Source organism: Agelaius tricolor, unplaced genomic scaffold (assembly GCF_023055355.1).
Source record: "Agelaius tricolor isolate 1412-34295 unplaced genomic scaffold, bAgeTri1.0.p SCAF_1, whole genome shotgun sequence".
Lineage (NCBI taxonomy): Eukaryota > Metazoa > Chordata > Aves > Passeriformes > Icteridae > Agelaius > Agelaius tricolor.
The window spans coordinates 61,604,649-61,623,224 of record NW_027269261.1 but is presented as its reverse complement, the minus strand read 5'-3'; the positions used below and the strand labels follow the sequence as shown (position 1 = coordinate 61,623,224).

At 37.3% G+C, this 18,576-nt stretch overlaps 1 protein-coding gene across 2 annotated transcripts in view; it reads left to right on the top strand.

Annotated features, from left to right (window-relative positions):
* Window positions 1-18,576, top strand: part of LAMA2 (laminin subunit alpha 2) — a 335,107-nt gene that overhangs the window by 115,365 nt on the left and 201,166 nt on the right. For both annotated transcript variants that reach the window (XM_071437013.1, XM_071437012.1), the window contains exons 5-9: window positions 4,590-4,769; window positions 6,923-7,012; window positions 9,176-9,293; window positions 10,999-11,177; window positions 12,833-12,932. In XM_071437013.1, the coding sequence (XP_071293114.1) occupies window positions 4,590-4,769; window positions 6,923-7,012; window positions 9,176-9,293; window positions 10,999-11,177; window positions 12,833-12,932 (667 nt within the window). The remainder of the gene's footprint in view (window positions 1-4,589; window positions 4,770-6,922; window positions 7,013-9,175; window positions 9,294-10,998; window positions 11,178-12,832; window positions 12,933-18,576) is intronic.

The window sequence follows — 18,576 nt, the reverse complement described above, 5'->3', positions numbered from 1 at the left end:
TATGAAAATGAGTGTTGCTAAAAGCAGGGTAATAAATGTAAGAAGAAAAAAAGAATTATGTATGAATGCTGATGGGCTAGTCTTAGACTAAATTCTCTTCAGAGTAGAGAACTTGTAACATCCTCCACAGTTCTCAGATAAGAAAAAGTTGATTTATCATCATACTGAATTTTAAAAATTAAAATATATTGACTGCTCACAATTTTCTCAAATGAAAAATTAGAATACTTTCAATTAAATAATTATGAGTTCCAGGTTTAAAAGGAAAAAGAAAACAAACAAACAAAGAACAACCCTGCCAATGACCGTTAGGTTTGTTGGTTTTTTTTAAGACACGTATTTCCTCGCGCTGGGACAAGGGTATGTAGTGATGAAAAACATAATGGTTGAAAAAGAGAGTAGAGCTCTAATACAGAAAAGGGCAATTGGTAGGTATTAAACACTATGAGTCAGATTCACGCTGTAGCTCAGGAAGCCTTTACACTGATTAGTCAGAGGAAGTGATCATATTCTATTAGAGGGATCAGTGTTGAAACGCTCTGTTCCTTATAATCTTTCATAACTGTTTTCTTCTGACCTCTGTTGGAGATTCCTAAAGATTCTGTTTGTTGAAATATAGTCATAGACAAATGCCTTGTTAAGGAAAAGTATTCTTTAGTTGAAATCAAAGTATCTTTCATTTAGAACCCAGAATTATGATTATTACTTTAGTCTCGGAAATGGTAAATAAAAGTTGTCCATAAAACCTGAACAAAACTTGACATTGTTCCCCCTAGATTATCCAAGTTGTAGCAGCCCAGTGTAAAGTATTAATGTTTTCCTGGAAGGCTGAGCTTTGGATCTGTGCTCTGCTGCAGAGCTGTGGAGTGGCTCACAATGCAGCGTGGGCACAGCTAGCTCAGGCTGTAGCTGATGTGTGCAAGGGGGGCTAATCTTCACTGGAGCTGTGTGTGGAGTACTGTGATGATCTTATATGGCAGAGGTGTAGATGCTTAGTGAGGATTGTGTTCACTGGGACAGTTTTCAAGTACAATTCAAAAATACTTGGAAGGCAGGGGCCACATTAGAGTCTTGACTGAAAATGCACTGTCCTGGGAACAGTGTCTTTCAAACAGGTGCAAGATAGTGGGGGGAGATGAAAAGAGTAAGTGTGCTCTGGAAAAACTCAGTGATGTCTTATTGGGAGAGTCATATTGAAAATATTGTACATCTAAACCTATTTAAACTTCTTTAAATTGGGACTGTTAGTGGGTTTTTTTTTTTTCTGATTAATGACAGATGTTCCTAAAGTATTCTTAATTTCTTCCTTATTCTCTTTTCAAGGAGTAGGAACAACTTGGTTGGACAGTTTTCAAGTTGATTCTGCATGTTTCTAGGAAGAAATGAATGATTTCATCACAGATGTTTATAGGAGGAGAAATAATTTAGAGTAATTAATTTTGCCAATGTAAAATTTTCACTTCAGATTCATTTCGATAAAACTATCTAGTTTTGAATTTTCTAGTCTCAGTGTCATTTTGCTGTACATACTTGAGCAGGTGCCATATTTCATGCAGGACATAGCCGTATTTCAATAATTATGTGTACTTAATTGTTTGTTGTTTTAAAATTAAATTGTGAAACATTTAAAGACAAAGCTTAAAAATAATATAAATGGAAGTCATCATCTTACTAGATTAGCCTTGCCAAATAGATGAACTGCTGGTAGATAATCCTTTCAAAAATAGGGTCTATTCTAAAATAATTACCTCTGGTTTTATTTTGTTAACTTACATTTTAGTTCTGTAAAACTATCATTTCAAGGAGGTGGTTTTTTCCCCCCATCAGTGTCTGAAGATTAAATTTGTTGTTTTTAAAATAATCAAAAGGTATGACTGCTGATTATCAACTATGTCATTTGTGGTCAAGCTGTGTTTGGGATTAATACTTGCAAGTACTCTGTGGGTACTTCTTTTGATACATGGGATCTCACCTGCATCTTTCTTTCCCCGCTCCCATAATCTTTATTTTTGCCTTTTTGAAGAGATAGTCAGATTGCCATGCTGCTTATTACTGCCATGGTGCTGTTGTTCTATCAGCATGAGCAAGGCGCTACTTTAGATTTATTTCTTCTTTATCTCTGAAATATCACAGTTCAGTGTTTAGTATTCTATTGCTTTAAACCATAATCCATATATGTTTGCTGGCAGTATAAAAGAAATCTCTTGGATTCTGTTTTAAAGGAAGGCAGTGAGAGTGTGAAAAAATACTCTGAAGAAAGATGTTTCCTTGCTCACAAGTAAATATTATGCAAAAAAAATCTTCAGGCATGTGTTTTTGCTAAAATTCTCCTTCATTTGGAAAGATCTGTCAATTTCCACTTGACTTGTTGCCACCTCTTCAGGCTTCCTTTGAAGTTTTCACTCCACACATGTTCTCTCTCTCTTCACCAGGGATTTGATCAGTTCTCTAGCCATGTGCTTTTGTCCTATTTGTAGCCAGACATTTCTCATTCAGGACCTCCTCCTTGCTTCCTCTGAGGTTTTTTTATAACCTTTTGTTTGCACCATGTCTTTCTCACAGCATTTTATTCTGTTTGTTTCCCGCCATGTCCTTTAGTTACTTGTAGTCAGGAGCAGAACTGAGTCAGAGCTCAGTGACTGTGTTGTTATGATCTGAGTAGGAGGAATTGGCATCACCTGTTCCTGGAGGTAACATAGCAGAAACCCAGAGGTGCTGATTGATACACAGGCAAGGTATAATTGCTGGCTGCTCCTGGCAGAGTGGTTCCCAGTGATTTGGTGTACCTGTAGATACAGTGAAGCAGAATGGTGGTTGTGATGAGGTGTAGTTTCCCTCTTGGCAGTAAAAATCTCAGTATCATAGAATTGTTGGGGTTGGAAGGGACCTCTGAAGAGCATCTAGTCCAAGTGCCCTGCCAAAGGACAGTCACCTAGAGCAGGTTACACAGGAATGCACCCAGGTGAGTTTTAAATGTCGCTGGAGATGGAGATTCCATGACCTCCTTGAGCAGCCTGTTCCAGTGCTCTACCATTGCCAATGTAATAAAGTTCTTCCTCAATACTGAGGTGAAACTTCTTGTGTTTAGAGACCTTGCTTCTTGTCCTAACACCACTGAAAAGTCTGGCACCTCTTGACACCTGCCTTTGAGATAATTAAGTGAGTTGATAGTATCACATAGGCAATGCAGTACAGTAGTTGTTCCATAAGTCTATCCAGCACTTCCAAAAACTCCAGGAAACAAGAGCTGCTGCTTTCCTGGGAGCAGTAGATTTACAGTCTCTTTCCTCAGTGTGAGGCAGCCACTGCTGAGTGAGTTCCAGCTGGTCTTTGGAGTGCAGCTGTTTGCCTAAACCAGCAGTGATATGACCATGTTCAATGACAGAAAATGGCTGTGTGGCCTGACCTCTCATTCAGAGCACTGAGGTATGAGGCAACACATGTTCATTGCAAAGAATAAATAATTCTCATATTCATTCCAATATTCTGCACATTTGGCTTAGCATCTGAACATTCTTTCAGTGTACCAGCCTGTAATAAAAATGCCCCAATTAAAATTTAACACTTGAGAATACAGGAAAATTAATGGTTTCTTTCCTCTCTCCCTCTAGGTGCTCATTAACGGTATTTTGCTATACTTTACATGCTTCTTCTTGTAGGCCTTTTCCAAGAACAGTTCTGTAGCAGCCCATCTGCTTTATTTAGTTGATTCAGAGCTAATGTGTGCCATGATCAGCTACAAAGGCAGAAGGGGAAGAAGATGTCCTGTTTTTTGTTGCCTTGCCCTTGATGCTTCAGCTGGGGTCAGAGAGTCCCTATGAAAGAGTCACAGAGCTTACCTAGATTTCTAGACTTTAGTATGGGGCAGGCAGAGAAAGGGGGAGGTAATCTTTACAGAAACTATAGTGTAGGCAGAGAGTGGTGGTGTCTTTGGAAAAACAAATGCTAAACAAAGTTCTCAGAAGGGATAAAGACTTTCCTCCGGGACCAGGTGAAAAGAGTTGCAACCCAGGAAATTGCTTCACCTTGCTGAGAACAAGATTCAAAGGAGAAGATGTGAAAAGAGACAGTGGGAAAGGAGAGGTGCTTATGAATGCTGATTTTGTCTCATGTAGCTGTTGTAGTTTTCAGTATTTCAAAAGTTCTAAAGCCTTTTGATGATGATCGCTCTAAGAGGTGCAAACTGACTCCTGTTGAATTCTGAGTCCCATTGCAAATATACATTCCCTTAACTCAAAATTTCTGAGCCCATCTAGTTGTATGATTAACTTATTTCAGACTGGGGGAGGACAAGTGAATTGCCTGCAGCATGGACACTTGGTTCAGGGACTGGGTACACATATGAAGTTTGTGATGCAGTCTTTCTGTAGCTGATGACTTTCCTTTGCTCTAAATGTTTTTATTATAAAGACTCTTCATAGCTGAGGTCTGGGAACATATGGAATATTTTGAGGGGAATCTACTTTCTAAGGAAAGAAGTTATTCTGCATGTTCAAATGCGTTAACACAATGCCTGTAATGATATTTGTTGGCCTAATCGTGACAAAATTGATGTAATGTAATTCCTTACTGCTTTAATAATTTTTCAGATTCACACCTCTCTAATTAATGGACGACCTAGTGCTGATGATCCATCACGTGAATTACTGGAGTTCACCTCTGCTCGCTTTATTCGCCTGAGATTCCAGAGGATACGGACACTAAATGCTGATTTAATGATGTTTGCACACAAAGATCCAGCTGAAATTGATCCCATTGTTACAAGGAGGGTAAGTTCTGGCAAGACAGTAGAAAGACACGTGTAGAAGTTATCTTACACTTGTAAGTGCTGTACCTGCCTTTGTTTGCCATAGGAGATTTTGGGAGTTGATGATTACCTGCTGTTGTCTTTCAAAATCCTGGTGTTGGAGAATTCCCTGTGCACTCTGTTTTGTTATCTTCTCTAGAGCAGAATTAGCAATTTTACATTTTCTGCTTAATGGTGTTATTAACATAAACACCCAACTCCTCTGGCTGCAGACATTTGGATGTAGGTGTTTGGCGAGTGTTTGCTGCTAGTATCTCTTGTCTCTTTTGCTATTCAATCCTTTGCTACCTTTAACGTGCCTTGAACACTCCCTTTGAGTAGAATTTGTACTTGTACTATAAGCAGTAATAGGGCCTGAATGCAACACTTTTAGCATTTTCGTATGATCGAGGGTAGCAGTAAACATTTTGTGCTTTGCTTTAGCTTAGAAGAATGGATACAGCATTTAAACTCATACCATACCCAGTCTGATCTTTTCCACTGTGCTTTGTGTATGCACACCCCTGTCACTTCTTTCTGCAGTCTTTACTTCTTTTCTAAGCCGTATCTCCCTGTTGTCCTGCTGATCAAATGTTGTGTATTATTCTTAGGTTTTTTTTGTTTTCCTCTGGTTTCTCTACTAAACATTCTCAAAACCTCTGATTTTTCAGAGTTTTTTCTACTAAGCATTCTCAAAAAGTGGTCTGGGGGATATATAATATTCCTCTTTTTTTATCACTTCCTCTTCCTGTTGGTCATCACATAGTATGGTAACCTATCATATAATGTGGTAGCCTAACTTTCCAAAACAAAAATAAGTCCTGTTATGAATGAGGGGTGTATCATTATTCTTTTGTTAATATCATTTGTCAGCGGTGGCTAAGTGCTAAGAAAATTTGAATCTTCTGTTCCCATTTCTGGTTTTCATTTTCTTGTCTAAATAGAGAGTGCTGGCTATTTCTGAAAGTCTGGAACAAGCCATTTTGTTTTGAATTTGCAACCTAGAATCTCTTCCAATTGAGTGCAGTTATTGCAACCTCACTAATCATGAATACTGTATGTCTATGTTAAGTGGACATCTAATAATCTGACTCTAAGCCAGTAGAAACACAAAATTGAATTAGCACTTGAAAAATTACTCTAAACTCATGAAAACTGAGTGCAGGACAATACACTGGTTACTCAAACCAACAAAGAACTATAACTCCTGTGTGGGATCTCTCCATGAAGCATCCTCAAAGGATCAAGTAGAAACTGAAACTTGCCACCCTTGTCAGGAAACAAAGGGTAGCCACAAATTATACATTTTCTTTGTGTTGGAAGTTTAACTAAGAGTGATAAGGGTTCTCATTTTGTTTGATATATTTATTTATGATCTGATAAAGAGGTTGGACACTGTAGTAGCAAAATTTGCAAATAGCACATGTTTTGTTTGATTAGCCAGCTGTGAATATGTTGCAGGACCCTTGTTGAAACAGAAGACAATGAATGATATTCACTTTTCACAGGTTTTGTAATATAAGATTATGAATATCTTTGTATCCTTCTTTCTTTGTATCCTAATCCTCACCAAAGAAAAAAAAGAGAAATGGCCAAATGGTGGAAAAACAGGTCAAAAATACCTAAATCTCAGTAATAAAGACTGTTTCATGATCATTTAAAGGCCAATAGTGAAAAACAGTTCTTTCCGCAGTTCAGTGAATGCCCAAATTAGACCCAGCTAAGGTGAACAAAGGTGTTTCATCGGATTTTTCCTAGATTTTCTCCTTTTCCCATCATCATGCCTTTTTCTTTTCATATTTTCTGAAGAGAATAAATTCTACAGCATTTGACTTTTCATTATCCAGTGTGCATAGAGCCTTTTCCTATTCTCATGTTTTTGTATGCTGTGTATAAATTGACATGGCTTTTGTGACTTCAAACAAATGGAACTGTGCCAATTTACACCCTTTCTTTCACTCAGCCTGAATCTGTTGATCAAGACACGGCTTGGATTTCACTGTCTGCTATATTTGTAATAGATCAAAAAAGAAATAAAACAGGACCTGACAGTTTTGTCACAAGAAATGAATTCTGCAATTTGGCACCTGCATTTTAGAATCCACTTAGCAATTCAATTTCTGTTTTGTCTTACAGTATTACTATTCTATAAAAGACATCTCCGTCGGAGGCATGTGTATATGTTCAGGCCATGCTAAGGCTTGTCCACTGGATCCAGTGACCAATGTATGTATTTTTTTTTATTGTGCCTTATTTATAGGGTGAAATATGAGGAAAAAAAACCCTGATATTGATATTCTTCAGTGTTCTGTGAATTTATGTCTGTTTTTCACCTAGAAGAACAGTCAGAAGCAGTGCAAGAATGAAGCAGTGCTAGCAGCCAGGATAATAAACATTCATACACTGTCAGCAGAGACTTTCCTGAAATGAAAGAATAGGTTTCAGATAATTCATATTGGAAGTTTCCTAGGAAAAACAGAAATCTGGGTTGCACTATGTAGCTGTAGAAATGAGCACTAACAGCCAGTCTTTCTTTTCCTTCTTGATATTAATCAAGATATTTCCTAAATGATTGTCAAATATTTAATTGATGCTTGCAAACAAATGATGGCTCTAGAATGGTGCATTGGCTATGTAGGGAGTATTGATTGAATGATCAGTTAAGCCAATCTAGAAAATCATGGGCTGTTTATATTATCTCTCAACTTGTAACTCTCTTTTTTTGCACAAAACCAATATAATCAAACATAACCAATATAATTAATATAGAAATACATTTTTTTTACTGATTGTCCAACTCTATATGCACCCATTATCACTAATAGTGAATTTCCTGTTTACTATTACATGCCACAGTGTGGGATCTCTTCATGTACTATTTGATTAAGTAGGAGCTTTACAGGATTTAACTGAAAATCTTATTTGTATGTGGCATTAAGCCATTATGTAGGAAATAATTTTAAAAAAATTACAAAAGGTTATAGAGAATACATTTAGAGTTCTAAGCAATTTCTATGGATCCTTGTAAAAATTGAGCAAACTCCTTGGTTTAACACTTCTGAGAATTTTCTGTAATGACATGTACAGCAAGTGTTGAACTGTTGTTTTAGATGCCCTTAGTGATGAAGCTGCAGCATTGTCTCTGTGCCATCTGTTAGAATCAGGCCTGCCTCGGAAAATAAGTGCTGCTACTGAGATTAATGCATACTTCAGATAATTTGGCTACTAGATAAAATGAAGCCATTTTGACAAGTATGATGTCCTGTTTTGCAGGATGTCAAATGCGTATTTGTTGTCTGACCAGGATAAAAAATAGTTTAAGTGAAACAGCTCAAGCCAGAAGAGATTTGGAGGTTTAACCGTCCAGGGATATTCTTTAGACTGAGCCATGCCAAAATAAGCTTATAAACATTATGACTGTACTTGTTAGCAGAAAGAATCTTTCCCTTAGCATTACAAGGAATAAACTTGCTGGAATTTACTGCCATGCTTTTCTGAAGCAGTCCTTGAGTTAGCCTTGTTTTGCAAAATTTATGCTTTGTCCTGTGAGCCTTGGAGTTTCTCTGGCTCGCTGGTTTGACCTTGTATGGCCTCACAAGGACCACAGAGAATCCCCTTCACTAAATAACTATCGGGAAGGCAATTTTTACTTCTCATTTCTCCAAACTGCATGGTTTTTACCTCTTTCAAGCTGCCTCTGTGGCTCAGGGAGTTTGGGTGTTCCTTACAGTAATATTTTCATGCTGGGACTAAGGTGGTCTTGTGGAGAACTGTAAAGTTACTGAAAGGCTGGACTTCAGCTCATCTATTATTACTTTAAACTCTCCTGCTATCGCTTCCATAGCGTTAGTTACACAATTATAAAGTTACATGATAAGTTGACTTTTCCAGTCAAAAAATAATATCAAGTATAAAAAAAAGGCAATTTGTATTGGATCAGCTAACAGAATTGATTTCATTCTGAAGCAGCAGAATTGCTGCATCAAAGAGAAGGGCAGAGAATGGCTTGTTCCTTCAGGGGTCAGATCAGTTTTCCTGTATCCAAGGGCTACCTGTACTTCAGCTTATTTGTTTTATTGGGGAACTTTCCCATCGTCCTTTCTTTATCCAGTTGGAATTAAATTTTCCTGCATTCTTAGAATCTCTTTAGGTTATCTGACCAGCTGTCTTCTTTTGCTTTGTGTCTGTTTTCTTCAAATAGAGTTATAGAAGTTAAACACACTTGATGAATGCAGGATGCATAAACAAATACAAATGAATAAACAAAGGAATTACAGAGTAGAGACATCCTTAATGTTTTCAGAATTTGAACTGGAATGCATATTATGTACATGGACAGATTTTTCAAATCATCACATTTTGTAAATATTTGTTTTTCTTTTAAATTAGAAATCCGTCTGTCAGTGTGAACACAACACATGCGGAGAGACATGTGATCAGTGTTGTCCTGGTTTCCATCAAAAGCCTTGGCATGCTGGCACTCTCCTGCATAAGCATGAATGTGAACGTAAGTTGAAAGCAGCACAGAGGAGAAAATCTCTCACAACTGCTACTGAAAACTGAAATTGGGTCCAACGTGATTTTGCAGTTAATTTGGTTTCTAACCACATTGGTTTATGAATAACATTTGACTTGATGTTATTCACTTAATTAGACTGACTCAAAAGACTTTGCAGAAAAATTACAAGTAGAGTTGTAGTTTTACTGAACTCAGAATATTTTATTGTAACATGGTAATATTTGGGGAATGCTATATTAAAAAAATTTTCTTGAGTAGTTTCTATAATCATGATGGTTTTGTTTTGATAAAATAACAGGGCTGTATCCTGGTAAGTAAAAAAAAATCTCTTTACAGGTTTTTCATTATATGAAACTTTACTGGTTTAATTTCTTCATAAATGGCATTTTTATGTGTTATAATGTTCATCTTTGGTGAAACAAAATATTTTTGTATGATCAAAATGAAAGTTGATGTCTGATTTTTTTTTAACAGAAAAGACAATGTATCCAGTTTTCCAACATGGAATGAAAACATACCTAGAGATATCAACTTCCCACAGGGTGGAAATTTAATTTTCAGATTTATTATAGTAAGGGTAGCTATAATTGAACTTTAACATCTTACTTCCAAAGGTGACATACCACTTATATTTCTGAACATAGTAAAATCTAATGCTCCATTACACTAAATATTTATTCATTTCTAGGATTTCACCTATAATTTTATCATGAGTGATTAAAAATAAATAAAGAGGAACAGATATGCCCATATTTAGAGTAGCCATTGCTTATTTGTGTCCTGTAAACTTTGGTCACAGTGGTCTTTGTTTTAGTTGGGACTGTGTGCACTGGGAATGCATTATGGAATGAAGGCAGGGTACGTTTAATTTCATGTTAAATTTTTAAGAGACACTTAGACCCTTTTCAATCCCCAGTGTATTGTTGTACTGTCTTGGTGGAAACAATTCCCTGGGATCTGGTTCAGATGTAAAGAGAACACCTCTCCACAATGTTGACAGGCTTTGAATTTCGCTTTATGATGAAATTAATGTTTAATACCACGGGGAAATGGACAGTGAGCTACCTTGTTTTCACTGCAACAGATTATTAGTTTATCTTTTTTATATTTGGACCTGAAGTCTAGAGTTCAGATATAAATGTCAAAGGAAGATTTAAGATTGGGAATCCCTTTGTTCTGCCCCAGTTCTTATATGCATATGTGCAAGTGAGATGTTTTTAGGATGTCTTTCAGATTTTATCTGAATCACTTTAATTTACTCATACCATTGTGCTGCTTTCCTTACAACTCCTCTTGTATTTTAATTTAGATGACCCCTTTGTGAACTGTATGTGTATGCAACCACCAAAAGCTTTCTCAGTTATCAATTTAAACAAGAAAAAAAAAATCAAACAAACTGAAACAAACCAGGAACATCATAATTAGACTGTGTCTGTCAGCCTCTGTATTCCCCAAGACAAAATATTGAGGAGAAAAAATGCAACTTTGCTTAATTCAATTGAATTTCAGGCTGTGCTCATAATGGGACCACGTTGCCTTTGACAAAAGAAGTAGTAAATGAATGCTTGGACATGCTTTTACGGTATATAAAGAACCAGTGATAAAATACTGAATGGCTTTTTTTTTTATACCTCAGTAGCAGTGGGGCATCCCCAGTGGGCAAGTATTTGCTAATGCTGTCCTTCCCTTTCAGCATGCAACTGTCATGGGAAGACTGAGGAGTGTTACTACGATCAGGAAGTGGCGGACAGGAACCAGAGTTTGAACATCCACGGGCAGTACCTCGGCGGTGGGGTGTGTGTGAACTGCTCCGGCTACACCAGCGGCATCAACTGCGAGACCTGCCTGGACGGGTACTTCAGGCCAAAAGGGGTAAGCGCCCGCTCCCGCCGCCCTCTGCTGCAAAGCTCGCTGCTCAAACCATCCCTTCATCAGTTTACCTTACTAAACAGAGCTTGGGCTGCCATTTCGTGAAGGTTAACTTCCAAATCTGACTACAGTGCAGCGGTTGCTTTTCACAGCTGGGAATGCATAAAGTTAACACTCGGAGAAATAGGAAAGTGAATTGTGTTGATATGAGAGAATGCACTTGAGGTCAGGGCCTCCAGCTAGTGTTTCAATTTAATTTAAAAGAGGATATGGTCCTGTAAACAGAACTTCTGCCTCAGTAATGAATTTCAACTTTTCTTATCAAAATTCAAAGAAATATTGCTATATTTGGTATTGATGAAAGAGAGACTGTAATTTCTGTTTTTTAAATGCAATGTAGAATTAATAACCACTGAAATTCCACAGTGTTTCATGAATGTCTTTAAATTTCAGTGCAGTGGAAATTGCTTTTTGTATTTCATCGTATAAGACTGTATTTTCGTCTAAGTGGAAGCTGTCAAAAGATGAATCTTATATTAGGTTGTATTGTCAATATGAGCCATTCCTGTGCTTTAGACAGCTACACTATTAGTGTGAGCTTGAATTGCTTATATTTCATCTGTATATTTTCAGATGGGTAAATAATGGCCTTTAGTCTGATTGGTGTTCAGTCCTCAAAGAGAGAACATCAGCAAATAGCAGTAATTACATTTTCCCTGATAGACTAGATTTAGCCTTACATCCTGAGAAAAGGAGTACTGAGAAACAATTTCTTCAACAGCAGGGCACTTACTTGATTTTTTCCTCTGTTTTAAGTTATCATCCAGCTAAAAGGGATTTGATATATATGTGTGTATTTGTACAGTATATCCATACTATCTGTATGTATCTAGTTAATGCAGAACTTCTAATTTATATTCCTAGTGTGATATTAGACCAAGGTTTAAGTTTGGTTGAGGTAACCTCTCAAGAACAAAAGGAAATTGTTCCATTGTTTAATGTTCACTTTTCTTGACTTACTCACCTTTTTTCTCTCTTACTGACTAGCTAGCATTAGTTAGTTTTTTGAATCATGTTGACCAGAACAACTGATCTTGTCAATATTAATTTAGGTAGTAAATGCTTAAAATCTACTTTGTTACATTTAATGATTTTAATTATACAAGGTTCTGTTATCTCTACACCTGGTATTCTTTTAGCTGAATACATATTTGCACCTAACTCACTACATATTTCTAAATAAAAATCCCAAATGTAACTTTAATTGAATCACGTGACCTAGAATCACTTATGTTGAAAGGACCTCTAAGATTGAGTCCAACCCTTAACTTAACACTAAACAATGTCCTTGAGTGCCACATCTAAACATCTTTTAAATGCCTTTAGGGATGATGACTCCACCACTTTTTGGGGCAGTCCATTCCAATGTTAGACAAACCTTTTTGTGAAGAAATTTTTCATAATATCCAATCTCTGGTGCAATTTGAGGCATTTTCTTCTTGTCATAGTCTGCATGGACTATTTATCAGCTGTCTCATTTTTCTTCAGGTATAAGCCACCTATACAGAAGTAATTTTCTCCTACTTTTTAAGATGTAAATAAAAGTTTCCAATTATTGAAGGGAAGGTTTTTTTCTTCTAACATCTTTATTTTTTTAGGTATTGCCAGAAAACCCAGATCCATGTCAGCCATGTTCCTGCGATCCAAATGGGTCTTTAAATGATACCTGTGTCAAGGATGAGAAACATACAGAAGGAGGTAAGATCCCTCAAATATAGGGATGTTAAAGATGAAGATCAGCAATGGTGAAAGAAATGTCAAATCACATTTTTGGTATCTTTAACAAGAAAAAAACCCAAAAGGTTTGGTTTTGGTTTGTTGTGGTTCTTTTTTTAATTTTACTCATGCAAACAGTAATCTAGCTGCAATGTTTTGATTTTTTTTCCTTTTTATTTTTTTTTTCCTTTTTTGAAACTCATACTCCTAATTTGTTGAAGCTTCTTTCAGATTCATGGCTGGGAAACTTGTATATGTTTGGAAGAAAATTCCCAGTGGAAAATATTGAAGAATTTTGGCATTAAAGAGCTTTCTTCTTTTATCACAGAGATTAAAACTCATGCAACAGTGATGTTTGTTATATCTTCTCCTATCTAAGCATATTTCCACTTGAAATCTAAAACTTATTCTCAAAAGGTATTTACTTGCTTTCTGTGTTATTCATGTAGGATTACAAGATGCTTACCATTGCCTTGTAAAAGCTGTCTTCACATAGACAGTGAACTGTTCATTGGGCTTTGGAGACAATGAATTGCCATTTTTTTTTTGCTTCTTTCATTGTAAAACATCTGAAAATACTGTAGGAAGACAACAAAACTCAAGGTCGGTTCTTAAGAGATTTATAAATTGGGCTAATTACAATTTATTGATGAGATGTAGCAATCCTTTAAAATAGAGATCAATAGAACATAAAAGCAATGTGGCAGGGATGCAAAGACAGGGCCCATAATCTGCTGTAACAACCATGTACTGATTGCACCAGTTCAATAAAATTATACTGATTTACTGTCCCAGTGGTGTCTCTGGTGGGTTGGTCTTGGCCAGCTGAAGCTGCCCACCCAACCATTCTCTCACTGCCCTGCTCAGCAGAACAAAAGATGAAGCAACTCATGGGCCAAAGTAACAACCAGAAAATCATTTTCCAATTATCATCCTTTATTTGGGGAAAGTTAACTTAAAGTTAACTGCCAATTTAAATAGTTTCAGATAGTGAAAAAAAAAAAACTATTAAGTATACACTTCTTCCTCCACCTTGCTTTTTTTTCCCCAGACTCAACCTCACTTCTTCATTCCAGACTGTTCCTCTACCTCTTCCCCCAGTACCGCAGGTGATGCAAGATTGTAGCAAGCAGGAGTCATAGTACTGGTCATGACAGTTCCTTTTTGACACTCCTTCCTCCTCACAGTTTTCCCGAGCTTCATTGTTGGTGCTTCCCATGGACCTACATCTTTCACAAAAAAAAATTTTCTCTACCAGCAGTTCTCCATGGGATATTTCTTCTTCAAGAAATATCCAACATTTCCTTCATGGAAATGCAGTGTGGATATCTGCTCCAGCCTGGTTTCCTCCAGGGGCTCCACGGTGTATCCTGCTCTGGACCAGGAGCTTCTCTTTCCACTCCTTCCCCTTCTCCATTCTCTGACCTGGCTGCCTGAGGGGCTGTATGCCCTGTTGGGAGCTGTCTGTGTCTGGCACAGCCTTTTCCTCACAGAGGCTGCCCTTGCTGCCCCCTCCCTGCTGCCAGCACCTGGGCATGGATACCTGGAGCAGTGTATCACGTGGAGTGATATGAGAGACAGTAGGAGCAGAAGGGAGGATGAATCCCAAAGCTGGCAAAAACACAGCAAGGCTCTTCAATGCCTGTACCAAACCTGTTGATGAGACTAAAACAGGTTACACATGACAGACAATACAACAAAGGAACCTCTCAGACTGTGATTTTGAGATGAGGAATGATTAATTCAAAAAAATGTGATGTCCCACTTGCATGTTACGCAGCTGCTTGGTCTCTGACTCCTGTCGCTGCTGCAGTCTTTCTTTTCATACCTTCTTTTCTGGCCCCTGGTGTGGGTCATCTTCCTGGGGCCTGGCAGCTGATCAGCACTTAATAGGCTGACAGCTCCTCTTTCACAAGAAGAGGAAAGCAAAAGGATAGAGACATTTTTCTGTCTTGTTTGTCAGTAATGGTGTCCTTAGGAGCTCTCAAAATGTCTTATGCCTCTGAGCATTCAGCAGATCTAAACCATCTCATGGTTGCTTTCTAAATCTGCTTATACTTTCTGAATCTGACAAGGTGGTACTGTACTTTGACACCTTGCTATGTCTCCTTCTGCCTTTTTAGTGCTCTGATCTTCTTTCTGGCAAATTCTTCTCTTGCCTCATTTGTGAATATCTCTAGGAAGAGAATTAAGCTCCTGTTTGGATCATTAACAGTGTTTTTCTAGAAAATCTATAAGCATGTCATACTAACATGTTGAAGATAATATCTTGGATTATTTTTTTCTGCTTTTCCACCTTGTACTTTTATTGCAAGTAGCCAGTCCTGCTCATCTGGCCCCAGGCATTCAAAGAAGCTGTTGAATGCTCTAGTTTCTCCAGTCCTGAGGACCAGAGTTCTTTTGTTCTCTTCACAAAATGAAAACTCTCATCTTTTTCTGCCTTGACTGTAACCATCTTTTTCTCATCTACCTGAAATTTACTTCATGCTTCTGTGGTTGGTTGGAGGTCTGTTGCTTTTGAGCATGTTAGAGTATTCCTAATTTCTGTTGAATGTGTTATTTGCAACACATAAATGAATTTTTTTCCTTTATTCCTTTCTAAACTCATTTCTGCCTTCTGCTTCCAAGTTATTTACTGTGGAGGTTATTCTGTCTGCTTAAACTATTTATTCTCATATGTGACAAGCACAATTGTTGTTTAGATAACTGCCATCATGTAAGAAATTCCCTCCCCATAGTAGTCCATGCATTTGTTCTTGGGACCAGCTGTCTGTGTCCTGCCCAGTCTTGGAAGTCTAATGAGAAGTAGACACTTTGCTCTGTCTGAACAGTGGCCAGAGGATAATTTTGATATCTATCTTATTATTTTTCTATTTTAACACTACAACAACAAAAATAAGCTAGCTCTACATATATCTGGGCATCAAAGCTATTCTGCCTACAATGGACTTGCTCTTTGTTCTTACTGTTTATTTGCCTTTTTTTTTTTTACTTGTACTAAATAAGTTTCTAGCACATTAGGAAAAGTGTTTACTTCCCGCTCATTATGTTTATAGTTCTTGAACTAGTCACATATTTGTAAATGTAATGTCTTATTCAACAAAAGAGACACAATAATGTGGGTTGAGAGGAAAAGCCTTTCTAATATTTATTTTAAGAAAAGATTCCTGTGGTAACAGAAGAGGTTGTTTTAGAATCAAGAGCGAGTCTGGATATAATTTTTAGCATAAAACTATCCTGAAAGAACATCACTTCTTCCCTTTTTTCCCTCTGACATTTGTATTCAGTACACTGATAAAATTCTTTTTACTGCATACTGCTCACCCTGGGCAGCAATTTAGTTTGAAGCACTGGTGAGTGTTCATAAAGGAAAAGCTGGAAAGCATGGTCTGTCTGAAGGAATCTATCTGTTCACCAGTGAACCAGAATGAACACTCTGGGTGGGTTGAAATACATCTGAAAGAGTCAATGGCTGGTTGTATGAGGGTAAATTGTTTGCTTGGTGTAGGATGGGAATATGCTACTTAAATGTGTGCTAAGTAAATGCTTTGAGCGAGTAAAAGACATTAAACTAAAATGGAAATAAGATAGTAAGGAACATTACTGGGGATATAGAGTCACTGTGAAGAGTTCTCATGTAAAATAAAGCTGGAGGCTGTACATTGTCTGTTCTTGAATACAGTAGGTAAGCAGCAATTAAAATGGAAAATTGTAGCAAATACTATAATAACTCGTGCATTGATGAAATGCATCAAGAGGATTTAAATTACTGCATCCTGTAGTCATAGTCAAGTTTTGCTAGATAAGAGATGGGCATAGAGAAGCTGTTTTATAATATAGCATTCATTGTTTCAGCAAAGAAAGAAGTATCATTGTATTTTATGTATAATTTCCATTTTGATCTCTTTGTCCTCATGTGTCTCAGTCAATAGTCTAAAATCAATTGCTTGTAAAGTGTGCTTTTGGTTTTGAATCTTCAAGAATGCTTTTTAAATATTCTTTCATGGCAGTCCTTTATCTTATGTGAGAAATACAAAAAAGATAAATTTAGGCTCAGTCGTAAAGTAAACTGACGAAGATTCCTCTAGGTTTTGTAACTGGATGGCAACAATTCTAAAACTGAACTTTTCCATCTGCATTCAATTCATCCTAATAATAACTAAACTTAACTATTGCTGATATTGCACTGTTCCATACAGAAGCGAAGGTCCAACCATCTAGAAGTATTCTGTACTCCAGCAATTAAGGCTTTCTCCATGAATTGGTACTCTTGTTTCAGGCTCTAATGGCTAGAATTTAACAAATAGCCATTTTACAAATAGCCCTTAAGCACCTGCGAGAACTGACAGGTTTGGAACATGGCAGAGTTTTATGAGTCAGTCTTCAGGGCATGCTATATTTTTCTCCCCTATTGGCTCTTTAAGTACAATATAATCCCAATGACAGATGTTTATTTTTGCTGAAAAAGTCCTCTGACATTTTAGGATAAGTAAGATCCAGACATCTTGATCTTTATTCAGGCTTTGTACTATTTTACTCAGCAAGCAGTCCCACTGACTTCCATGAAATTATTTTTTTAATTTATAGGCTGTTGAACAGGACTTGAAAATGACAAGAGGCCATTCCTAGGATTGCAGATTTTTTGAGGGTCTGGTTCATGCTTTTGCATGCATTTATTTTTGTGCAGCTTTGAAAGACTGCTAGGCTAGGAAAAACTAACTGGTAAAACTCATATTTCAAGATGACTCATCCTCTAGGGTGCCTTTTCAAAGCCTCTGCATGCTGAAAGACAGGACAGAAACTGATAATATGCAGGCAGAAAACAGGGAATAACAGCTTCATCAAATAAAGCCCCATTCAAACAAGACCTATGAAGGCACAGACCAAAAGCGGAAGATGTCCGTCTTCTGAAATATCAGTTCATTACAACAAAAACTAGAGACAGACCTGAAACATCTGCCCTAAATTGAAATGTAGTTAGACTGTTGACATATTGTACATTACATGTGCACTACAGCAGCCTCATCAAAAACAACCAGTGGGGCACTGAGAGGAATTTACACTCTGTGTAACACAGGGAGAGCTGAGATCTCACAAGGGCTGTAAATGGAAGAAGGAATGGAGCCAAATCAAGCACACAGACCAACTGTATCAACAAGTGTGAGAGCTGGAAGGATGTGTGACAGGTAGAAACCTCCTGCCTTCCTCTCTCTCACATGGACTGTGAGGTCTCTTGATAAGTGTGTGCTGTATAACAATGGGGCAAGCTGGGCTGGTGACAGTAAAATTTTCAATAACTGCATAGAAAGGAAGAGCCCGGGAAGAGATGGTTCTTGTTGGGGAACTAAAAAAAAATGGATGGAGTGGGCAATGGAGGAGAGCCTATAGATATAAATGAGTATTTTGGAGCTCCATACTGAGACATATAGTCTAATTTGAACTTGCTGAGACTTGATTTGTGAGATACGAGTTCCTGAAGCTTTCAAATGAGGTGGGCTTACTTCTAAAGAGTAGACTTACCTATGTCTTTTACTGCTGAACCCTGGAGTATAGCCAGCTATTTTCATCTGGAAGGAACAAAAGTTTCTCAGTTCCAGATTGTCCAGTTAGGATGCATTGACCCAGA